The sequence below is a fragment of the Amblyomma americanum genome, chromosome 3, assembly GCF_052857255.1.
Source record: "Amblyomma americanum isolate KBUSLIRL-KWMA chromosome 3, ASM5285725v1, whole genome shotgun sequence".
Lineage (NCBI taxonomy): Eukaryota > Metazoa > Arthropoda > Arachnida > Ixodida > Ixodidae > Amblyomma > Amblyomma americanum.
Window position 1 is genome coordinate 94,597,865 of NC_135499.1, and position 25,901 is coordinate 94,623,765.

Genomic DNA, 25,901 nt, shown 5'->3' on the forward strand with positions numbered 1-25,901 from the left:
GCTTCATATTAATGCGTGCATTTTCATTTAAAGCAAAAGACTGCGCTAACAGCTTTCAAGCAGTCTCATGTAGGAGGTCGTCACATTTCATTTTTGGATGCAAAATTTCTTACTGTAACCTTGTTCGTATTTGTTTTAACATAGTTCTAGCGTTAAAAAATGGATTAATTAAAACCTTCCTGAAATGTGCATTAGAGGCCCGATTTGACCCACAACGCAAATCAACCTCTACAGGAATATCTTCGTAAACACATAAATTAATAAGAATGCTGTTTTGTACCAAGAAGTGTGAAAAAGTTACCTTCGCAGAGCCACTAAACTGCGGTGTCTACTGTCGCTTATTTGTGTTTCGTGAAGCTCGAACCAGGCCAGTTCTGTAATGCTCTTCTGTAAACTTTCCAGGTCGACGAGACTCTGCTGTACTACATCGGCTATGGCTTGTCCTTATGTGCCCTCACCCTCGCTTTGTGGATATTCTTTTACTTCAAGTGAGTACGGGGTCGTCCGTCCGTACTTCCGTTGTAATTAGGTTCTAGTAATCAATTCAGGGCTGTTATTTCTTTATCAGAAGCTCTGGCATGAACAAACTAGGCACTAGTCCCTAGACACAGAACCCGCAGGAGTTCATTCTTTGTAAAAACTAAAAAGGAAGAAAACATTGCAGTCTTCAGTACACATCAAGGAGACATATTTAGTGCAGTCATGTGGCCTAAATCACTGCGTTTTTCATATTTTCACGCCTTTGGTGCTTCCTTTACAGACACCGAACAGCGTGGCACCCAAAAGAGTATATTGTGCCCTATTTGGAGCAAACTCTCGTTAATTTAGTCGAATGCGTTGAGTTGACAAAACTTTAGTGATTTATTCATGGCCTATCAACAGTCAAGTGAAATAACAAAAATAACCTTTATGGGTAGTTAAGTGGGTGCTGTTATCTAAGCAACTATTTTTTTTAATCATTAAAGTCTGGCCCCGGTTTTTACCATGCTATGTTTGAGCTTTGATAACATAGAGAGCTTTAAGTTACGTGGGCAGCTGACCTGAAAGATGAAACGTCCTGGCAACAACAACAAAAAAGGAGACGACAGTGGAATCAATTACTAGACCGGAATCCACTAAGTTCGATAAGAATTGGAGTGGAAAGTGACACTGGTATCCGAGAAAATTTCGCGAAATGGCAGCACCACGGCGATGAAGATTACGAAAAATCACGATTCTCAGTTTTTTTTGACAAGATTTTTGCCGACTTGCATTCGCCTCCACTGCAAGGTTTCGTCGTCGATAATGAATGTTAACCGGTTTTACTGTAAGCTCAGTCGAACTATCTTGCTATCTGAGCTACGCAGGGCATCAGCTTTCGTCGGCGGGTGCGTAGAAATTGGTTTGCGCAGTTTTCGTTGCGCGTGAATGCTCGAATTTGCGCGCTCCATAGGATATTTAAAAGCCGTGTACTAAGGAAGAATAGGTCACCAGAAGAACTTTCCCTATATTTGATTACGAGAATTACATGGGACGAATTTCAAACCATTTTTTTGTTTTTAGTTTTTATTACAAATTTGCTTGACTGTTTCTTGGCGGACAGCTGACCGCCTCACGCGATCGCATGTTCACAACTCTATCGTTAACTCTGCCGCACAGGCGCAGTTGCGCTTGCAACCCCTTTTTCGAAACAGTTTTCGTACAAATTTCTGAGGCGTTTTGGCACTGCAGGTAGCTGAGGAAAGCATGCATTGAGAAAGAATTTCACTATATTTAAGTTTTAAAGTTATTCCTTTCTTTATGACATTCATGATTTCGCAATCATTTATCTCTGTGTTTTCAATCCTTCTGTCATTAGCAACAATGAAATAAATCTTGACACTACCTTACTTTTGTGCACAAGCGCTAATACGAGGTGGATATTTTAGATGAAGCACAATTCTAAGTTACTGTGTCCCTATCCGGCATGCCAGTGTTGCTGACGGCTGTATGTGCACAGCATTGGTTGCGCCTACGCGCACTTATTGTTTACTCAGGTACTCGCATTAGCTTCTCATCCATTGGCTTTTTTGAACAGTTTTTTTTTTGTTAATACGGGCAGTTCTTTTGATGCTCTCTGAGATGAGCGCAAGAGTATACTTTATTGTAGTCGAATTTGCTCGCTTTCTTGACTGAAGATCTTAGCGTTGAGAACATATTCTTCAAAATTAATTGTCGTGAGTTTTCTGATGGCAAGGGGCTGCTAGAGGGAGAGAGTTAGAGGACCTTATGCCGGTGTCACTACCTGCAGCTGGGCTGTCAGCTACACTGATAAGGTGTTAGGCAGTATTAAGTAAAATGACGCAGGTCTCACAAAAACATATAACGAAGAATGCAAAGGTCATTGTATCTTAAGAGAGGATTATATCTGAGGTACATACCACATATTTCCTATGATAAAACTACGGCCCTGGACAGGCGCAAAACTTTCAGAGTTACACAATTCATTGTAAAGTTTGGAAGGCTACAACATATTTGCAGTAGAATCCCATAAAAACGGTATATATGAGCCGAAAAAAGCTTCGCCAAGAGCTTCCAAAATGCAGTTGCAAATGCGTGTTATCTATAGTTTTGTTAACCACGATTGTCTATTACTAAATATTATGCGTTTCTATTCTCTTACAGGGACCTTAGCTGCCTGAGAAATACAATACACGTAAATCTAATGGTTACGTATTTTCTCATCTCCATAACGTGGATCATCACAGCAACGCTGCAGTCTGTGCCTTTGCCTAATTTCCAGCGGGTAAGAGCTCAATGTTTTATGAGGGAAAGGTTATCAGTGCAACTTGTATTTGTAAAGCGGGGTTATACTAAATGCAACATGTCGTGATGTGGCTTGCGCTCCCAGCTTAGTTGAAATAAATAATATGAATGAGCCCGTGCTTGATGTGCTGTCGAAACATTGGTGTAGTGTAGTGGTAGTGGAGAAGGGCATGCAGGAGGAGAACGGGCAAACTTTCCTTGTCTGTGATTGAAATCTGGAGTTGAAGTCTTCAGTCGCATTTAGCATACAATGGATGCCACGTCATCAACGCCTTTGACACGCAGGCAAATTTTCTTCTAGAGCAAGAGTAGAAACAAAGCAGACAAGGATTTTAAGCTAATAACAAGTCGTTTCGCAATTCCAAGGTGTGTGAAAGTGTAAATAGGACTACTTTCACTAAGCGCAAAATAAAATAAACCTCTCGCAAGAAAATAAAATAATGAGATAAATATGCCAGGAGGTTTTCTCTGGAGTCCACACAATTACGCAATGGTTAGCGGGAGGTGTTTACAATACGACAAACCTGCTTATGCTCTTCGAAAACGGCTCAATGAAATCAGCATGGCATACTTAGCCGGAAGCAAAATAAGCATGGGAGTTCTTATCTATTCATAATTCAGTTTAACAATAATCCCTTCTAGCTGCGCCAAGAGCCAACGGGAAGCTCGCAACGAGCATTGCGCAACGTGCTTTAGACGTTCTTGCACTACATGCTACGAATCGTAACAGTGTTGACTCGAGTACATGCTTTAAGAAAAGGTAGAAGTGATTCCTGATTACGTGACAGCGACAACGCCTATTAGTGTAACTGCGACTAGTCCCCTCTTTTACTGAAGTATTACGACGGCAGCTGGCATAAACCTTAACTTAGGTCTTCGATATATTTCAAGCAAATAATACGCAAGAAGCGCTGCTATTAGAGCTGGGGTTTATTGATGAATTATTGAGAATTTTTCCCGTGATTTGTCGTCCTGTTTACTTGACAAGGGGTCTGTAATTTCAGGCGGCGTGTGGCCTCTACATCGTGCTCACTTATCTGATGGGGACCAATTTCTTCTGGATGTTCGTCGAAGGCCTGTACCTATATATCCTTGTAGTGAAGACCTTCTCTGTGGAAGTAGTGCGAATACACGTCTACGCCTTTATAGGTTGGGGTGAGTACCTGGCGGTAAATCTAGAAGGAATCTAAATGCTACAGTATACGTGTGGGCCAAGCTCACATTTATGCTGAAAAAATAAAGGCGGGCTTAAGATGGGCGGTTAGGAGGAGGACCGGCAACTACTACTTTTCTGTGAGACCTTTCTAGGCCAGAGCATTTTATAACGACTTTCTTTTGCATTTTTAGGACGAGAACAGCATTCAGTTTTGCATTTCTCATTGAACTCGCCATTCTGTAGTTTAACCGCAGCACCGCCCTTTTGGAAACCAATACGCGTGCGCATTTTACTGAGCGTAAAGGAAACCATAATGCTCTAAAGTGAAAAATGTTCCTAATTATGTGGAGTAGACAACTGTTTACGTGCTTTAAATTAGGTTTGCGTAAAATAAAGCGGCAATATGCTTTCATAACATCCCTTATGTCTGTGAGCGCTTAAGCACTCAAGAGTCTGGCGCACCATAAGAACTCAGGTTGAGGTTCAGAAGCACCACAGAGTAACCTGGTTGTTTTCGCTAATAAGCGCATCTATTATGGGCGTTCACCTTGAAATCGGCGCATAGCTTTTGCATTCACGGCGCTTTGTTTACTGGATCACTAGCGCAAAGTTGCTTCTAGCATCTGATTTCTGATTTTCAGGACTGCCGGCGATCATCACTGCTGTCTGGGCGACAACGAAGTCCTACCTCAGCACCCGACACAGTGACTTGAACATCTCGGACAGCATGTATGAAAACCCTTTTCGTGAACGGCCTGAACAGACATTTTTAGCACTCACCGTTCGTTTCTGCATTAGGGTGCAGTTTTATTAGTGGGTTAACATTAGCGTTTGCCTTTCTCCAGTTATGCTTATTGTCTTTTGGCGTCCTCCTTTAATTATTATGCGCAACGTCTGGGCCGCAATTGCTGCCTTTTCTTTTGCGGCCGGAAGCGCTGCAGAGATAACAAAACTATGGAGCGTTTCCCGGGCTATAGTTTGCAGTCTTAAAGTCAGCACAGTAGAAAATATTCCTCTGATATGGTCGTACATTGTCTCCTATTTTACATTTCCTATTTTTACGCAAATGTTAGCGTTTGGTGCCCAGTCTATTAAGCGAATCCCCGCTGAGTACCATTTAAAGCGGAATCAGTGGTGTAGAATAGCACTTCAATGGAACGTTGTTAATTGATTGCCCTGTCTAAGAAAAGAAATGCAGGCTTTGTGAGCATCGACCGAAATGCATCGCCGCACCGCATGTTGGACGAACGTCTTGCAACCGTGATTGGGTTAACCCATAGATAGCACGATGGCGCCGTTATAGCAGGTACAGACTGCAAGCGACGGGTAAACCAGAGAGTTTGGCGACACAAGCACGCGTTTCTGTTCTAATAATAATTTTTTTTAAAGTAAATGTGGTAACCGTTGTGAGACGTTAACAGTAGAGCAGTTTGAGTAGAGATGCGGGTGTGCGTTTTTCATTCTCCGTGAGAGGGCGTGATAGGGAATCCGTTTCTCTCGTCAAATTAATGCAACAGAAACGCGACGGGTGAGCACTGTCCAATTAACCGAGAATATAAGCAACAGCAGATGCCGCTGCGATTACAGGCTGCGCTACTGGAAATTGCCACCGCCATTGTCGAGACAAAGGCGAGACCACGTTCTTATTGATGAAAACCCGCTCCAGGCTTACAACATTTCTTAGCCAACAAACGGGTACAAGGCACATACACGCGGCCCAAGACAGAAAAAAAAGGGTGACAAACGAGCATTCATCTGTCTTTTTTTTTCATTTTGTCCCTTGTATTTTTGCTCTGCTAAAGTTTGTTTTGCTATGCATTACGGACTGACCAACTTCCCTATGTCGCTACAGAATTTCTTATTTTTCTGTGTTCCGTGGGGCCCAGTCCTGCAGGCACGCGCTTCGTGCGGCATTGGCGGATCGCGGACGCTCTTACATCGGGCTAGACACAGATACATGGCGTAGTGCAGGCTCCTAAGGGTGGTACGAAATCGCGTTAAGATTCAATAGGTATCCTGTCTCTGTGAAGCTCATTAGAGATCTGCGAACGGACCGGAAAACTTCATTGAAGGTTACCTATACCCACGTAAGGTCAAATGATCAAGCTTTGTTTTGGAAAAAGCAAGCACAGGGCTACGGAAGCTCCCATTCAGGGGAAAGTGGAAGCAGAGTAGGCTGAAACATCAATGTGATGTATTCACTGTCACTGTGTGTGCGTGTTGTAACTCTCCTTTTCTTCCCTAAATTTCCAGATGCGTTTGGCAGATGAAGGACCTGTACGACTGCATCTTCATCGTTCCTGTGATCGGTGTGCTTCTGGTAATTGGGTTTTTGTAACACTTTTCTGCTCAACACTCGACGACTCTTTGGCGTCTAATACGGGAAAACAATCGTCTCCTGTCCAATAGTGCGAAGAAAACAAGTGTACATTGGAAATGGCGGACAGAGTAATAATTATGTGAAGCCAGTGTTTTAGGACTGGCTATATAGTAAGCTCGAACGTTAAACAAAGCGACGATTGTCTAAAATCAAGTTTTAACAAAAATTCACATCCCTCGAAAGTCGATCCAACTGTCTCTTTGATTATTGCATTGCTTTTGTTTGCTTTTTGGAAAAATTGTTTCGACGTGTGGTCTTATTTGTTTACTTTTCTACATGAGGGGGTAGCAAAGCTTTTCTTGACAAATACGCAAATACGTACATACTTCCAACATTATCTTTCTTTCACCTAAATGTTTCGAAAAATTCGTTTCAAAACTCGTTTTATTGCGGCGAGTGTTTAGCGCTGTTCACGTTCGTAGAACGTAATTCCTATGCAAAAAAAAAAATCGTCAACACTGATGACCTAACTTATCCAGTAATTGATGGGGCTAACTTAATCCACTGTTAAGGGGGGGACGATGGGAGAGGAGTTGACTGAACACTCATGAAGTTGAATATCACCACCGCTCTTCACCAAAGCAGGCAACTATTCTTCCTCGCAAGAATGCGCAAGAGCATTGTAGCGGCGCATACGAGGTTTAATGTTACTAGAATGCAAACAAGCTTGGGGGCGTTTCCTGGAAGCCCTTCTTAAATCTTGAACTGAGGGGAAGAGAACTTTATTATCACGTAACTATCCTAGGACGATGTTGTGAGACCAAGCAACGCTAGCTGTATCTGTCCTCAGTACGGTCCGTAGGCGAATAAGTAAGGAGGCTTTTTAACGAAACATACAAGACAGGCCATGTCGTGAGAACTTTCGGCAACGAGAGAAATTGGGGTTTCATATCTGCATCAGAGAAAAGTCCAATTTCATAATGAGGTTCACAATAATCGAGACAATGGGTGGCACATCGAACATCACATATTTTATAGGATTGATATTAGTGAAATTGAATGTGGTATGGCTAAATTCTCGAGTGTATGAAGGATGAAAGCTACGTCATATGTTTTTAAGCGGCATAAAAACCGCGAAAGAGAGAAAAAAAAACATATGATCACCCTTAGACCATAAATATTTTCTTCAGTGAAGCATCTAGTAAGGTAGTAAGAAAAAAGAATGCATGAAACACTGTCAAAATCTAGAAACGATCAAGCTGTTTGCTTGGTTTTCTTGAGATTGCGAATAAAAAAGGTATAAAGGAGTAAAAAGTCGCATCTGCTGTTTTTCAACTTTTAATGAAGGCATCTTGATCCCCAGAGCAAATGCGAAGTGAGAATAATGAAGCATTGATTGTGAGCTTGTGTCAACAATGTCCTGTTTTATTGTACAGTATATGAGTATGGCATAGTATGTGCGAAAATATGACGGCACAGCAAACGCTTCGGCATTTAGAAAATGAATGCTACGGTGCGCTCCCAACTTCCTGTGACGCCTCATCGTGCGCTTTCCTGACATTTCGCACCCTATGTTCTTCGGTAGATGGATGAGCCTACGGTTTCTCTGCTCACTTTAGCGAAAGACAGTCTAACTTAAGCGACTCTACTTCGGTTATCGCTTCCGTTAGGCATATAGCTTCGTAAATACCACATACTTTAACCGTAAAAAAACACCCGCCGCGGTTGCTTAGTGGTTAGGGCGCTCGGCTACTGATCCGGAGCACCCGGCTTCGAACCTGACCACGGCGGCTGCGCTTTTATGGAGGCAAAACGCTAAGGCGCCCGTGTGCTGTGCGATGTCAGTGCATGTTAAAGATCCCCAGGTGGTCGAAAATATGCCGTAGCCCTCCACTACGGCACCTCTCTATTCCTTTCTTCTTTCTCTCCCTCCTTTATCCCTTCGTTTACGGCGCGGTGCAGGTGTCCACCGATATATAAGACAGATACCGCGTCATTTCCTTTCCCAAAACCAATTATTATTATTATTATTAACCGTAAGGAAGCAACACAACATTCTACCAAAAGACGCTCGATGTCACTATCTCCTTGTTGTGGAGGTGGCCGATAGAGACACTTGACGGATGTGTGATTTCGCACACTCCAGGTACACATGTCAGCTCTTGACCAAGGGTGTTATCAACACGGATAACACGGAGCTTCGATTTTTTATTGGTACCAGTGGTAACGGAAAAGTGGCATCAAAATCACGTTCTTCATATCTGTGGCGCCTAAAACAAAACGAAGCATTCCTTTAAGTTGGAATAATGGGTGTCGGTTCTTTTTTTCCTTAGGCCGATTCTTAGAAATATATAGAGACTACGTTAGAAACTTGCCCATATCATTTTGTTGAGGACAATGCGGATGAAGAGAGAGGAAATAGTCGCCATAATTTCGTTGCGATCGCGGCATTTGCTAAGACGCATCTTTTTTTTTATTTTTTTCGCTACACGCGAACGCTCTTTATGCGCCCTAAGTGCTGGAAGTTCAGTCGAAGGGCACGCCATTGGACCACCTTTCTTTTGTGTTCCTGCGATGATATACCTCAACTTTTCAAAACCACCTTGCGAATAGAATTATGCCTAGGACCTGAAGTGCGGCTCGCATCACCTCATCAGCTCTGCTGCCAGCGGAGAGTGTCTAGAACTTTCTGTCCGCCCCCGCCACCCCTTTCATTAGGGCTTTGCGGGAGAGCTTTTCGAAAATAAGGCGTGCTTTGTGTGCATAGTATTTTTTCTGCTGGCTGCCTGTGTTTACCGTGAAGGAACTGTGGCATACGAGGCTGCCTGAAATATCACGGCTTCCTTAGTCGAGAAATAAATTTAACGATGTGATCTTCGCCTCACCTTGTCGCGGATTTTTTTCCTGTCTGTGCATCCTTGCACACCACCTAAAGACTTCCGAAATAAAATTCCAGCAGGTCCTCAATCCGCTCGAACCTATTCACGCTGAAATCGAGTACAGGGAGAATGTTTGGAGGATTGTCGACAAAAGCTATTACAGAATAACTGTGGGTAAGCCCTTAGGTGCACATGTCACGAAAATGGGCGAGAGTCAGTATAAACGTTGGCTCTCTTTTAAATATTTGAACCCTTAATGCCTCCCTTAATCCATTTCTTCGCAGTTTGGTCTAGATGTCAATCAACTGTAAGGTGTAGTACTGTTGCCCTCTTCCTTTTGAATAATTATAGCCCCTATCCTCAAATTGCGTTCGATAAGGGTTTCGAAACGTTTGGGGACGCCTCATGACGAAAAGTTTCCACTGTTGGTCTTATTATCTGTACAAAGACGCGTACAAAGCGGCCGATAGATATTTCATAGCAATTGGCACACTATTAGCATCGCTCTGGATCGTACCATCTTATGGCAGCGGTTCGGGCGAAGGGCCCAAAAAACAGCCTTTTTGCAAGCTTAACAAGTACGAGGAATTCAAGATTGAACTTCAACATTAGTTAATATTAATCATCTTCTCTAGATGTTTCTATTAACATGCCATCCTCCGTCCAGTTTGACGCCAGTCAAATTGGCCGCAGTTTTGGTACCGGCCAGAGCGAGTGAATATCAAGAGAAATACTTTCGCAGTGGTTCTCAGGATCAAATTTCTGCATCAAAACACCTGAAACTGACTGAGGTTTGACCTCGTTTCATGACTACAATCTGTGGGCGCGCAGCTAGAAGTGGTTGCTACGCTTTAAGCAACACGGCTTTTGCTGTAACACAGGTGCATGCTTCTAGGAAGCATTTTTACCTGCAAAACTTAGTGGTCTATGTTTAGCGCAGAGGATCGGCTGCTTAACGGTAGTAAAGTAGAGCGTAAAAACGAGAATCAAAGCCAGACGACAGGAACGCATGTTGGGTGAAACATGAATTATCTACAATGAATAATGAATTACTGCTCACAGAAATAGCGAATATTATCGTGTAGGCAATTTCGTACAGTGCCATGAACGCCAGAAAGAAGCAGTACCAGTCCACCCCGTCTGGCGGGGTAGACAAAAAAAACAACAACACGATCGCTTTCACAAGCAGTGGGCAAGTGTTCAGAAGCGAAAAACATTTTAATCAGTGGCGTCTCTAGAATGGAGAGCAGGAAAGCCTTATCGATGGCTTTGGATACTTGGCCGCTGAGGAAGCTTAGTGGGTGTGGTGGAGCTTATGCTGAACACTTGGACGCCGTCTTAGGCATTAGCACGAAAAACAAGCGCAAAGAAACGAGGAAGAATAGGTTTATTTTCTATACGCTTGGTGTATGCATGGGAGCAAAACACGATGCAGCACACATACATTACTACTGTGGGGTGTTCCAGGCGTAGCTCTGGTTAGAGAACCAATATTTCGCATGTAAAACGCAAGAAGTCGGTCGAAGCTGAGGCTCCTCATACTGAACGTAGAGGCCTATACTATCTGCAGCTATTATCAGTCAGGAGACTTTTTCGCTGCACTTCACTAATTTTCCACACATCTGGTAACCCTTCTATGCCAGAAAGTATGATAATATAGCGTGATAAAGAAAACTTTGGGCACCAAAAAATAGCACCAGTGCCTTCTTCAGCTATCTACTCAAGCAGATAAAACTCTACACATAGATAAGGAATAAAAACGGGCCTGTACTGAGCGTTGTGCCCGCAGTGGCAAGTGAATATTGTCGGTGTAGTCGTCGTCTCTTTTTCCGCAGAGGTTGAGCACATTGTAGAGCACATTAAAAGTTCGAAGCCTCATTCGATGAGGAGCTCCGTGCATGTCATATGAAGAGCACAGTCAATGGTTTGTAGGAAGTGATATTTTCAGGACTTTCAGGGTAAGAGACACATTGGTAATGGAGTAAGAAAATATGAAGTACAAGTGAGGAGGCGTTTCTTATTGGTTCTAGGATCTTCTAAGTAGCGCGAGTGAATGTAATAATTCCTATTAATCATAAAAGGCGCTGAGTATTCAGCTGCTGGGTAATACTCTTTTTTTCATTTGGGTTTTGACTGTGGGATAATTTCTACGAACTTGGGCTCTTATAACGTGCGCAGTCATTGCACAGCAGACGGGGGTTTTAATTTCTCTTTCATCAAAATGCAGCCGCCACTGTTGAGATCGAACCGGCGGCCTTGGGATCAGCAGCCGAATCCCCAAATCACTGAGCCACCGCGCCGCTACGGACACTACCACGTGGGCACTACAGTTGCAATACCAGCAAAATGCTACAGCATGAGGGTTTCGATAATAAACGACGCCGTTTCAGTGCTATGCTGCGCTCTAAAAAAAAAAGAAAACGTTCTTTCACTTTGTGGTTAACTGGGTTGCGAGAGCAAGGAGGAGTGCGAAAACAGAAGCGCGCTACGCCATACACTTCATAGAATCCAAGCATTTCAGCCGCCGCGGGGGCTTAGTGGTCATGGTGCTCGGCTCGTGACGCAAAAGACGCGGGTTCGATCCCGGCCGCGGCGGTTGCACTTGGATGGAGGCGAAATGCTAGAGGCCCGTGTACTGTGCGATGTCAGTGCACGTTAAAGAGCCCCAATTGGTCGAAATTATTCCGGAGCCTTGTACTACCGCGTCACTAATGACTTGAGTCGCTTTTGGATGGTAAACCTAGTAAACCCAAAATCTTTCCAAGCATTTGTTTCGAGTTTGGGTGTGAAACATCCCAGAAATGCAGTCTGGTCGGTGTCATTATTTGATATACCTTCGAGCTGACGCTTTTATGCTTTGGTTTCGCTGCTTCTAGGAGCGAAATGGGCTAAGAGCTATGATTCCTTTGAAGCGCATGCATTTACGAAGGTTAGAAAGCCAGAATTTAAGCCTGAGGCACCTGATCTCATAATAGTCTTCGAGAAGGGCTGTAGCGCAGACACTATTATGTGGCAACTTTTACCTTATATACTTTGTCCTCTCATAAATACTCTTATCATATATACATATACATCTCTATAGAGTTATATGGTTATGTGAAGTTTTCTTCCAGATGCTAGAAATAGAAAAATGCGGGAGTAATAGAAGAATTTGTGTAGTGAGACATTCGGAACTCCAGACAAGAACTTTGAATGTTTGTTTATTTACCCAATTGTTTTATAGCTATCTTTCGAAGTAGAAGTATAAATTCTTAGAAGTAGACAGATGTAAAGAGTAATGAAGGTGAGCTGGCATGTGAGGCTGACAGGACACTCCAGCTGGGGAACTTGATCGTGCTTATTGCAACTCGTTTTGTTTCATGAACATACTTTACATTGTGTCGCGTGGAACGGTGACCCACCTAGATATTTCCAAATCTAAAGAAGACAGTATAGTCGATAGCAGCTCTCCTTTCTCTATATGTCCATCATGTGTTAAGCACCCAAGATGCCATGTGTTTAATTAATTTCCCCTGTTTGGCTGTTTTGGTGCTGGTGAAAATGCTCATCAATAGATCCTTTTGCCAAAATTCCTGAACGGAAGCTGTACCAAGCGCAAGAAGACTCCGCTATGTCCATATGTAATTACTACTAATGGTATTTACTGCATCAAGCTGGGCTACGCGCGATACATGGAGAAAAGCTCGTTTAAGTTCTGTGATAGCAAGCGAGAAGTACGCCTCCGCTTTAAGCTTCTCGGCTCATTTCAAATCTTGAATTCAGTTCTTTCCTTCTGCTACGATATTTTTGAATGCTATGTGAGAACAATCACCTTTGCTTCATTCGCTTCGTTACCAGCTGACGTCTAAGCATGCAAAAACTTTTACAGCCTGCATCACCCTTGCCCAGAGCGGTCGACTAGTGTTCGTTAGTCAATAGCAGATCAAATTACATATTAGCCCACAGTATTTGCGCGAGAGCTAGTTCGCACCTTAGATATGTCAGTGCTGGTCTACATCCTGGAAAACGTTGGGTCTACGATCTAGCAGCTGCGGTGAGGGGTAAATATGTTTGGAGTGGAATGTGCCGTTTTAATGCTCGACACAAGGGTGGCGCGACTGTGCACATAATATTTTATCACAGTCTCCAATGCTACTCTCTTTCAGACGAACATGTTCTTCTTGGGCGAGATCATGTGGGTGCTGATTACAAAACTGAGAGCAGCGAACACCGTCGAGTCTCGTCAATACAGGTTAGTGATCGAACGCCTTCAATGTCGAAGCTGTGATGACATTACTTCCTGTGAGTTCTGTGCGAAGTGTGCCTTCTGGAAGCAGCGGAATATAGCCTCACTTTGTGTCTGCAAGTTTTCTTCGAACGCAGAAGAAGTGCTGTAGTGAATGCAAAGCCCACATTGAAGCACGCGGTATCGGATTCGAGCATATTTATTAAGCTTCCAAGATAACACGAGCAAAATTGCACGTAACGCATGTACATTTTCTGTTAACACTACAGAAATACTATAATTATTTAGCAATGCTGCGTTGAAACTACTTTATATCATAACAAAGGACCTTCGCGTAAACATTCTCAGGTAATTCGCGTCAGCTATAAATTTGTGGCAATGTCTGGCATCTGAGAAGCAGCTGCATCTTTAGTCGTATCGTAACATGTTACAGGAAGGTGCTTGTTTAATAGAATTGGCTCTGGTTCATACGAGAGCAAATATAAATGTTATATTGCATGTCTTTTTTACATATTCAAAATCTGGTCGCTGCTCCTTAGGGCCAAAATTTTTCTGCGGCGATGCAGCGCGCAAAGTTTCCGGCATTTTGCTCACCATACCTCAGCCTCCAAAAAATCGTTGGTGTTTTATATAGTAACGTTGCCCTGATGATATCCATCGAAAGCGTCAGGATGTGATCGTTTACCACTATCCTTGCTAAATAGAATGCTTTGTATAGTGGCTGAGCTGCAAGTGGTCTCACATCAGGAAGCCCCGATAAACCGGGCTTGGGTAGAGCTGAGCAGAACACAACGGACCTCTACCACAAAACTGCGGAGTAACAACGTGGCGTCGTAATATATAGCAACTTCAAAAGAGGCTTGTGGCCCGCATCCAGTTTTCAACTCCGGCATATAAAATATGAAAGCGTTTTCGGCAGTGCCCAGTGTATATTTTTTCACCGTTGTGCTCTCATTTGTTTCCAAAACGTCCAGGCAGTCCCCTCCGTCATGGGCCGTCGCCCGTCCCGCTAACCGTAAAACGGCAAGGCAAGTGGCTGGATTTCGTTGCTGATGAGATTGAAAATGAAATGACTGCACTAATTAGTGGGCATGGCACGGGCTTCCCGCGTTGCGCTAACCAAACGCCGCAAGTAATAACATATTATACAAGATAAATAGCTGGCCTTGCATTCATGACGTGTCTGCAACACTGCCTTTGCCATTACTACCGTGTGTGCTTGCTTTCATGACTAACTGCATGCTTTACCTTCGGGACTGACTCCTAGGTATTCTTCAGGTGCAGCAAGGCGTGGAACAGTTTAAAACAACACGCTCGAATTCTGCTACGTACTGCAAAGGAAAACCTGAACTGCTTCTTTTTTTTTGCATATGCTGGTTGCGTGCTTATGCATTATGTTGCGATCAGTTTGAGACTTGTTGCAAGGTTTTCTGATGAAATGTTGTGTGCGTTTTTGTGGTGTACTTGTTTTGGTGTCTAAAGAGAAATAGCTGATTCAAACCAGGTGAGTGGAAAACACGGAAATCGCACGCCTGTTGAAATATGCGTTAAGAACTCTAGGGCAATGCGAATGGTATTTTCTTTTGCTCCATTGTCGACAGTATCTACTTTTTATAATATTTTGTAGTTTTCAACTCGGCAAGCCGCCAAACTCTCATTAGTAAATTATAATTGTCTCAGGAAGCCCACGAAAGCTTTACAATGTAAGGTTTTATGCTCACGGAAGACAAAAAGTATTGAGAACAGCCATGAGGAGTTACTCAAGGCAGGAATCCATGATCTCCTATTCCCAAAGGGACATGTCGATGTCATCCACAGATAGCGGATAATGTTTTCTGATACTTGTGGTTACAGTGTAGAGGTTCTCATGCAGCTTTCCTAATGACAATCAGTACGTGTGTTTCATAGTCAAGAAAGGATCCATAGAGTTCACACTGATTACAGCGCATGTCTCCCCCTCTTCTCGTTTTGAACTGCAAGAAGCTGAAGTCCATCATGGAGGCAACCCGGGCGCCTCGGATAATTACTGGCGATTTCAGCGCTCACCACCTACTATAGGGAAGTCCTAGAATCAACGCTAGAGGAAGAAATTTGGCGTTGTTTGCCTCAGAGAATGAACTTTACCTAATGAATCACTGCAGACCGACGAGGCAGCGCCTACAGCAGTTGCCTGGACCTGACGTTAGTTTCGCTGTCTCTGCACCAACGTGTTCGATGGCCGAGTATAGTGACCGCTCTCATGTATATATAGTTAGCTTAATCTCATCTACTAGTTCAGTCTGCACCGTGGTCATTCCTTCAAGACAAGCCAGTATCAACGAACTAATTTCTCATCAGATAACCTCCACCGGGTCAGAATTGGCCGCTCTTCGTGTGGCTGTGCAGTACATCGGTGCACAAACACCCCACAAATTGGGCTGTGTTCTGCGGGTCAAAACCTGCGCTACAATTCTGGAATTCTGATTTACACCATGCCAACCACGAGCAACTAGTAGCGGAGATAAGGCATCGACAATACCTGGCACTTGGAGAGGATCACGACATCATCTTCGAGTGGCTACCAGGACACAGTGGTACTGTTAGAAACGTCGAAGCTGATACCGCCGCTCGACCCGCCCACAGAAGGGATAATATTGTCCGAATACCACTGAAAAGAGCCGCCCCAATAAAACATCTGCGAGAGGTCGGCCGAAATAAGACTTGAGCGCTTGGTCTACCCCTGGAAATACGCATGCCGTTTACACAGCCTCGACCTTTTACTTCAACGGAAGCCACAGTCTGGCCTCTCCCGCTCTGATGCTACGCTCTTGTGTCGCCTGTGGCCGGGAGTGCTGTTTACAAATGCTTACTCCCACTTAGTCGCTATTGCAGACTCTACTGCGGGTGCGGTTATTGTTATTGTTATTGCCCTTGGTTTGAGCGTGAGCGTGTCCTTCTGGCTGCAACGCTCCGAAACTTAGATCCGTCGCTTTACAGAGGACAACATTCTGTGTTCATGGACAAAACCCTCATCACTGAGGACAGCTGTGAAGGCGCTTTTAGCATTCTTGAAAGACCCAAGAGTGAGTTAAAGGCTGTAAACTTTCAGAGTGTACCCACTGTACCCTGGTAGTTACGAACTACGGACACGTGAAAAAGTAATCTACCTTCCTCTTTCCCCTTTCTACCTCTCCCTTCGTCCCCCTTTCTGTTCATCATTATCTCTCTCTTGCAGTAGCAACAAGAAGAAATGCGTGACATACCCCATTTTGATGTTCTTTTCGAGTTGTCTATCTCCGCTTTATTGTGTTTCTCCTTTATAAACTGCCACTTTGAAGTCTTGGATGGACAAATTCTGTGTGTGCATGAACAAAGTGGCGGAAAGAAGCCAAATTGCACTCACCGACCAGAAAAAAAGTTGGAAATGAGTTTCCTAAATAAAAAAAGGGTAGAAAAATGGGGAAGTTGGTATGGATCCAAGTTGTTGCGCCACTAAACGAACCAGGACGAAGAAGAAGAAGGAGAGAACAACGGCTCACTATCAGCTGGAAAAATGATTGGGACACGAAATGTATACAAAAGATAAAATAGAACAACAAAAGGACATGAAATGCGTATTAGGCGGTGCAGTCATGATCTGGACTGCTCATGCCATGTCTATTTGTTCTTCTATTTCTTCTTTTGTATATATTTCTTGTCCCAATACTTTCTTTCACTTGATAGTGAGCACTTATTCTGTCCGTCTTCTTCTTCGGGCTCGTTCGTTTGGTGCCGCAACAACATGGAGTTTTCTAAACACTCACGGGTTCCTTGTTCTCATGTTACCGGGCAAAACACAGTAATTACTTATGGGGCAAAGCGTGACTTTCGGGTTAGAAGCAATGGCGATATGTTTCCCGCCATCCGCGTACATGCGTGTCTGGGGCCGTATCCTATAAGCTGTTCATTTTCCGATGTCTACTTCGCGTCCACGTTCCTCTGTCAGTTGTCACTCAGATATAAGCGTGGACTCCATTTACGCGAAAACTCACGCGAACGCGAAGGCGACGGCGGCGGCGACGGCTGGCGTTCGCTCCGTCGCTTGTGGGCAACCCACCATGCAAGCGAAGGCGGCAGGCGACGCGAACCCGCGACGTGCGCAGCGGATTCCGTGCTTTGCGCACTCAAGCTTACAAACACGCCCGTAACCTGTTCTCTCTCTCAAAATTTTGTGAGTGTGCCTCATAGTCAGGGCCAAAGGAATATTTCCTCTACGGCAGCGGTGTAGCGGCAGTGGAAATAGCCAAAGGCGTGCTGGCGGAGACGAAGTCACATCACGGGTTCACGGGGGAGGTGTGCTTTCGTTCGGTGCCTGTGCACTCCGGCTTAGTAAAAACACTCTCATAAATTGTCACCGCAGTTTGATTGTAAGTGAGCAAACTATAATTTACCAGTGAGAATACGCGCCGCGAGTGTTTCTGCACAGTTGGAGCGCAGCGGCACGGTGGATCGAGCGCCGGTACCCGCGGCTCGACACGCATCTCTCCCTGCAGTACGCCCGCTTGCGTAGCCCGCTCCAAATGCTGTTAGCCCTCCGCACCCAACAAGTAGATTGTTTTAATTATTTAAATCACGCGGGTCTGCCTCTCAGCTACAAAACCAAATATTTTATCGACGGTGGCGATGACCAAGACGACGGGCGGGTTTCGTGAGATGTACCCGTGAGAAACCGTAGACAAACCGGAAACGGCTTTGGGGGGCTCTGGTTGGCCAGTCGCGTGGGGGACTTCCGGGCGACGAGCGAAATTTTCTGTGGGTGCAGATCCGAGCGACACGGCAAGCGACACATGCATTTTGCTTCGCGCGACGGCGTCGCTCGTCGCTTGCCGCCGTCGCCTTCGCGTTCGCGTCAGTTTTCGCGCACATGGAGTCCAGGCTATACTCGGGGCTTTCAAGCGTCTGTGGCAAGCGAACTGAACATTGTATGTTGGGCGACCGGACCTCGCCATTGACTGCATATCGCAGCCAACTGTAGCCAGTGGTCGGATCCGGTCGTCTGCTAAGGACAAATCGCTCTGATGCGCCTCACGATTGGATTAATATTGCATCCAATTTCAACAGATTGGAATGTCCGCTCGCCAAACACGCAATGGCCAGGTCGCTTGCCACGGACGCTTGAAAGCCGTGGTTATATCTGAGTGCCCACTGGCAGAGGACGGAATAGCCGTGAAAGGGACAACGGAAAGAGGGCAGCTTATTGAATACGGCCCCTGCTGTCTCTTTGAAATAGTAGTGATTCAAACAGAAGCCGTGTCTTGTCTTATTTCTTTTTGATTGTTGTTTGGTTTCCTATTCTGTACTATGATGCTGCATTCGGACGTGCTTGGCAATCAGCTTTGCCTTTGTAACGTTTTGTCATGTAAATAAGGACTGCGTTATGACCGCGCTCATGTGAACAAGGAACCCGTAAGTGTCGAAAAACGCTATATTCATCTTTTGTTTTTGATGGCGGCTGTAATTTCGCTTCTTTGTGATATGTATACTTACTGGACGGTATTCTGTACCGGATTTATTCTTACTCGACGGTATGATATGGATGTCTAGAAGACCTTTATCCTGAGAATAGATGGTTTAGTTAGTCACTTGCCTTACTACCCTGTAAGGTCGCGTGGTCTCACCATCTCTTACTCTGTCGGAATATTAATGCGCGAATTGCGGCAGAGATGAACTCACACCTAAATTTTATGCTTGACTTAGCTGCACCACCTTTGCCATAGCTTACCATCGATACGTTGCTAAGGCAATTTCACGCCTATAACCTTGCGCTCATGAACAACAGTATGTTCATAAGTTAGAGGCAGATGTTGAGCCAGCAGTCGATGGAGATGCCCTGTACTTTGCCTGTTTTCACTTGAATAAATCAAACCTGCAATTCTCGACTGAGTGGTTTCTTGCATAGCTTGACGTGAAAACTTCGGCGCAAATGACGTCGCCCTTCCCTGCCATATGAACAGTTTTTAAAGAAGCAATTCTGCCTGAGCATCTTAGCTGGCGTCCCTCCTCGTCCTCCATGATGTTTTCAGAGAAAGTCGTAAAACCGACTTAAAATAGTGAAGACTCCATGCATTACCTTGTTTTAATCTCTCCCCATAGAAAACTTAAAAACTAATAAAACATCACTCAAGCTTCTGTACTCAGTCCCCGTCCACTTTTGATTTCTACGTTCACTGCGGCCAGGAGAGTGCCAACACTAGAGAAACTTTTATTAGTTTTAATTGTGTACATGATAATGATGACGATGATTACACTCTCTTTGCAAGGAAAAGAAAAGCGGGAGGGGGGCATGCAGGCCTGTGACTGACAGCTTTCACAGGCACAACCATAGCAACGTCCCTAAAGCTGGAATGTGGGATAGGGGTATAGAAGAGAAGGAAAGAAGAGAAAGAAGAGGGATAACACATGGGGGGGAGGGGGGGACGAGTACCAGCTGTCATGTGGCCCAAACGAATCTCTCACAGCCTGCTGTGAAGGCCCGTCCCATCCAAGAAGTTCAGAAAATGGCGAAGTGCTTTTCTTCTTTAAGCGCCTACTGGGGTTAGGAGGTCCTGGAAAGTAGTAGCCAGCCACCCTGCCTTCTTAAGGCGTGCAATCTACGATTATGAATACTGGCAGAAATTGTGGTCCAGAGATTCTTCTGGTTTAGTGTGTTGTGTTTGTACACTTGATGTCTTCATGCTATTGTCATGTCATCTATTTCTATTTCAGAAAAAAATTATTACCCTGCTGCGGTTAACTGTGGTATAACGCATTCCCTCTGCTTTCTGTATAACCATTAGCGACTATGCAGTGCTTTCATCTAAGAACAAATATTTGAGCTCTCTCAATAGCTTCAACAGCCAACTCCTGCGAAGTAAAAAACTCCTTCCGGTCATATAATGGCAACATCACTGCTCTGACACTGAGTTGGTCGGTGTATCTGAAAGCGTTGCTTTCCTTTTCAGTGAGCCACTTTTGTTCGTTTTCTCTTCTTCTGCCCTTTCTAAAACAGGAAAGCAGCCAAAGCCCTGCTAGTCTTGCTGCCTCTTCTCGGTGTGACCTATATACTGCTGATCTGGACGCCAACACACAAGACTGCCAGAGTTATCTTTACCTACCTCCAGATAACACTTTTATCAACGCAGGTACGTTGGTCACGTCACCAGTGGAAACAATCTCCCATATGTCGCAGCCTGACTAAAATGGCTCAAAACACGCTGCGTTTTAGACGGCTCTTCCTAAATAACTTTTTTTTCTCAAGTCACTCTTCTCAGAACTACCAATTTCCTCGTAATTATAATTTACCGGCCATGGTCGCTTATTGGATAGAGTGCTCGGCTACTAAGCGGGAGTTCCCTGGTTCGACCTCTCCGAGGCGGCCGCGTTTCGACGGAGGCGAAATGCAAAAGGCGCCCGTATCATGTGCGATGTCAGTGCCCGTTAAATAACTCAAGGTGGTCGAAATTATCTCGCAGCCCTCCACTACGGCACCTCTTTCATCCTTCTTTCGCGTCTTCTTTTATCCCTTCCCTTACGGCGCGGTTCAGGTGTCAACCGAGATGCGAGACAGATACTGCGCAATTTTCTTTTCTCAAAATATTAAATTTAAATTTTTTTAACGCACCGTTTCATTCGCAGCAATCAGGATCGAAGATGAAAAAAAGGCGGCGTCGTTTAAGAACGTATTGGCGCTTTTACTTGGTCCGCACCAGGCACAAGAGAGCTCGTTGTAGTTAATACAAAAGCATACATGATAATATTACCTAGTGATATACGTTCTGCAATATCGTCTGATGTTATACTGAACGAGGGCTTTTTTTTATTGCAGGGATTCAACGTTGCTGTGTTGTACTGCTTCTTGAACGGAGAGGTAGGTACCAATAATAAACCAACGTGTATTCGTTTCATAAGAGAGCAGAGGGCTGGCGATAATATATGCCTTCTTCATCATTTCTGGAAATGCTTTTGTGCTTGTGTTGTTCCTGGAGATTTCTTCGTGTAACTGAACAGAACGAGGTACTCGAAAAAACGAAAAAGGAAACTCTCTTCATACAGGTGCTCTCCTAAGTGAGTAAAATTTAAACGAACTATAGCATTTTAGAAGGCGCAGTATTATTTCAGGTTTCAAACGGCGCCACGCCTCAGGAGTGGTTTATAGCACAAACTCTCCTTTTCGCGGTAGTAACCTTGCTAGTTCTCCCGTTCGCATTTAGCTTTCGAGCCATCCTCGTAATTATTGGCCTGGAGAGGTGGCCTACGCTCAGCAGTTTTCACAAATACGAACGTTGACTATAATCTGAGTTTTAGACTGTGCTCCTGCATTGGGTTTAAGACCCTCTTGTAGCTCTATAGCACAAGGAGGAAGTGAAACTATTCAGGAACACGTATCTGTATTGCACTACGCAGGTGCGGAAGTCAGTGCGCCACCATCTGGAGCGCTGGAAGACGGCCCGGGCTCTGAAGCGCGGTGGACGCCGACGCTCTAGCACGTCCCGCTTCGGCGACGTTAGGGTGACCACCTCCAAGCGAGGAAGCTGTGGAAGCTTTGCCACCACGACTACGTCACTGGGAAACACACGCCTCTATTCAGCTACTGGCAAGCGTTTCAGCAACACGTCGTACGGACCAGTTGGAATGAAAGACGAACTAGTGTGAACGCTCTCCAGCAGTCTCTTCGTAAGATTCACGTTTTGAGTGAAGGCGTCGATTTGCCTTGTGGACAGCAGTCTTCACCTCAGTAGTCTGCGCGCTTGCCTGCAGAAGGCCCCTTTGTCTTGGAACTAGTGCGTTGAAGAACTTTCGGAAGTGCTTTCATTTGCGAGCATATGCGTCAACGTTTTCGCTAGTACGCGTACTTTGCATCTATCTACCCCCTGGCTCCCCTTTCTGATGTCTACCAAAGGCAAGCCACGAAACACGGACGAAGAAATCCCTAGGCTTGCCCAGTTTGGCCGTCACCTCAATTCAAGCTGAGATTGTTACCGAAACCGTAAAACGATGAACGGCACATTTATCAATACCAAAAATAATTTCAATGGGACTTTCCTGTAATGGTAGGTAATAACTACGAATCTCGTAATGCGGCCCCCGACATAAGGGCAAAAGCAGGTTGTCCAAGCGTTTTATGTCAATAAGGAGAAGAGGCTCTTTCGTTGTGGACTCCCCTTTGGGAAGACCTCGGCATTCGCTGTACCTTGTCACTGAAGCAGTGTGTTCGCCGGCAAGTGGGAGCTGTGTACACGAAATTTTCAGTTACGTTTATGCAGGGCAACAAGATACGTACTGCGTGATGTGTAGTGCCAACTGTGCTGCCGGAAAACGACCTCCACACCTTGTTTCATAGACCAAAGAGAAGAACCTTTTCCACAAGTGTCTCATTGGTTGATTCGGCGGATGGCACCCTTTCGGCTGTTCTTCCCGTGTGCTTCCGTGCTTTTAGCGCTTAAATGTTGGCGTAGCATTTCGAGAGACTTGAGCGACTGGCACGTTGCAGAGCGCATTGGCGCAAGCGCTCATATGGACATTAACGTGTACAGAGTGACGCTTTCATGGGATGTGCTGTGGTGCGGATTGTGTACTTCAAGGCTTGCTTGGGTTGTGGCATGCTTTGTGGCCTGTATTGTATGATGCCATCGCAGTGAAATTTAGGGCTGCCTGTTCGGTTCGAGACGGATGACAAAGGTAAGGCTTCAGTGTCGCACGTATAGAAAGGCGATTATCAGGAAACACCATCAATCAGCAAACACCATCAAAGGTTCCTGGCGCCGCCGCGCCTTGGCGAGAGTGCAGGAGTTGCAGAAATAGAAATAGGATGAACAGAGAACATTGTCTTTCACTCAAGTGCATAGTGTGAGCAGTCTATAAAGGTGAAAGAGCGTGCTTTTTTCCTTCTCCTGGTTCATATCTGGAATAATCATCACTTCATATCAGTGGCCAAAACACCTTTGCAGCACACACCGCGAATATATCACTTGCATCGTCATCTAATGATTTGTGTTGCCATTATCAAGAATTAACAGTTCGCGTCGCCAAGTCATTGTCCACAAAACAAGCGCACCAAAAATATTTCTTTGAGACTGTTACATTGTTGTGCTAGTCAGAAAATCTATTCCTTGCATCTAGCGTACAAAGCATTTGCCTTACGAAGACCTTATCTAGTCAGCTTTGCGCACTGTACCTCTCTGTGCTTTGAAGAAGACCATGCCCTGTGCAGCATTCCTTATTGTAGATTTTGCATTTCTCAGGTCTGTGTTCATGTTTTGTGAAGAAGACTGTGAGGTGTGCTTTCTGTCGTTGGTGAATGGTGGGTACATTGTCCGAGTATTGCGTCTGAGAATATTTTAGAGTGAATGTAGCTTTTGAGTCATGTTCTAGGCAACAGCGTTTTCTGTCGTCCGCAAATGCCATTAGCAGCCATAGTTAGGGCACGGAACTGTTCATATACTGTCTGGGCACAAATGGGCGGCAGACTTCAAAGCAATTTTCTCCAATGCACAAGTACGGGTTCCTCCATCATGGCTCAGGATTGCAAGCTGAAGATAAATAAATTTTGTTTCATCAGTAACCAACAATTTGAAGTGGACGTGTGCGCTGTTGTTAAGAAGTGAAGCAATTTGGCACTAAGTTATTCCGGCTCAATTTGAATGAAATAAAAGAGTAAGTGTTGTTATGGATTTCTTGTGCCGGCCAGTGTTGTACCCACACATGAAAGAAAACTTTTCTGCACTTTTTTTACTGATATTTCGTAACGCGACATAAATTCATTTGTCGCGGGTTGATCAGTTCTCTGTCCAGGCCGATGCTGTACAATATAGAGTTCCAGTTACGCTTCCATTATTTCAAAACAGAACATTGGGATGAGCAGTACAGCAACTGCGAAATCGCTTTTTTTATAAGACTTGAAGTCGCAAGGTTTTCAGCCTTCACTGAAAGCTGAGGTCTTTTAAAAGGAATAATGAATCAGTACTCATTTACTTGCGCTGCACCTTTACTTCTGCAGCGCTTTTTTAAGATAGGAAATATTCGAGCTATTTTTATTAGCTCTTTTATCTTTAGCGCGTGTTTGATGTTACAAAAATCATATGTCTTTTTCTGAGGGACATACGCACAAAGTCCCAACTGCATTGCATTACATTTCTTCTGTGAAATCTCTGGTCATGGTTTGCAGTTTTACAGAAAATATTTCCTTCCCTCACTACTCACAGTTTGTGTGGTTGTGGAGAGACGTATTCCTAATTCGACGCCCTTTAAAAGTAGTGTAGAAGTTAACGCCTAAAACATTCAAATTAGAAGTTTTTTTCTCACTCTGTGCTTATTCTATTGGTGAACGAGCACAAGTTCCTTCAAGTATATCGATACGCGCGCATCGCAGACATGCATTTGACCAGTGACTAAAGGGGACCAAAAGCTTTAGGCATGTTTAAAAGTGCCAAAGAAACAATTTTATCTCAAGTAGTAGGTCTGCTGCGCAATAGAGTCGCGTGGTCCTGGCGATGTGGAGTGCAGAGCTGCACAATTTGCGTCTGCTCGCATGGAAACAGTCCTTCAAAAATAATTTATTGGTGATGACCGCCTGTGAAAACACCGGATATAATGAAGGCCGAGAGCTGCTGTGCACATGAGGAAAAACTTTTGTTGGCTCCAGAGCGCACGCTGTCCATTTCGGTTATTTTTGCCCTTGCGTTAACAATTTTTTATTTCTCCCAATGAGATCTTTTCATTTTAAAATTTGTTTTTTTTCGTTATTATTTACTGAATTATGCAAATACCCTTTTACAACATTGCACGTCATCGTGCTGAATTGCCTGCCATCGAAGGTAATCTGAAGGTAGTTTTTGGCATTTGAGCTTATGGAATCTTTGGCTGATTTCCGGATCGTGACCACGGTGGCGCGCTCTGTGTGTACGGCGAAGAAGAGATAAGCACTATAAGTTTCCACTGCCTACGGTCGCTGAACGCGGCGTAGTACTTCAAGAGTCTCCACTGAAAGTTTCAAAACCAATGTATCGCCTCATCCTGCATTTATACGGTGGCCATGAAGCCGTGTGAACACAAAATGAGCGTCAGCGCTCATTTTCATTTGTGCGCATTTGGGGCAACTGGTATTGCAGAAGTACCTTAAGTTTCCTGTCTGAAAGATTTCTCTCGCCAATTAACTAAGAACGGAATCACGTGCTAGAAAGCGATGCAGGCCCAAGTTGGTGGTTTGCTGCCATTTCGCATACCCAGCGCTTTTGTACAGGCTATGAGTAGGTGTTCTATATATATATATATATATATATATATATATATATATATATATATATATATATATATATATATATATATATATATATATATATATATATATATATATATATATATATATGTATATATATATATATTTATATATATATATATATATATATATATATATATATATATATATATATATATATTTTTATATATATATATATATATATATATATATATATATATATATATATATATATATTTATATATATATATATATATATATATATATATATATATATATTTATGGCA

The 25,901-nt window shown here is 44.0% G+C and overlaps 1 protein-coding gene across 2 annotated transcripts in view; it reads left to right on the forward strand.

The window, feature by feature from the left end:
- The window catches only part of LOC144124731 (diuretic hormone receptor-like), a 183,602-nt gene extending 159,572 nt beyond the window's left edge, over positions 1–24,030 (forward strand). Inside the window, exons 7-15 of one of the 2 annotated variants that reach the window (XM_077657588.1) lie at positions 403–488; positions 2,644–2,764; positions 3,789–3,939; positions 4,582–4,669; positions 6,194–6,260; positions 13,285–13,370; positions 20,371–20,503; positions 21,187–21,228; positions 21,765–24,030. In XM_077657588.1, coding sequence (XP_077513714.1) covers positions 403–488; positions 2,644–2,764; positions 3,789–3,939; positions 4,582–4,669; positions 6,194–6,260; positions 13,285–13,370; positions 20,371–20,503; positions 21,187–21,228; positions 21,765–22,013 — 1,023 coding nt within the window. In that variant the 3' untranslated portion in view covers positions 22,014–24,030. The remainder of the gene's footprint in view (positions 1–402; positions 489–2,643; positions 2,765–3,788; positions 3,940–4,581; positions 4,670–6,193; positions 6,261–13,284; positions 13,371–20,370; positions 20,504–21,186; positions 21,229–21,764) is intronic. The other variant, XM_077657589.1, reaches the window with a different exon arrangement.
- Positions 24,031–25,901: the final 1,871 nt, after the last annotated feature.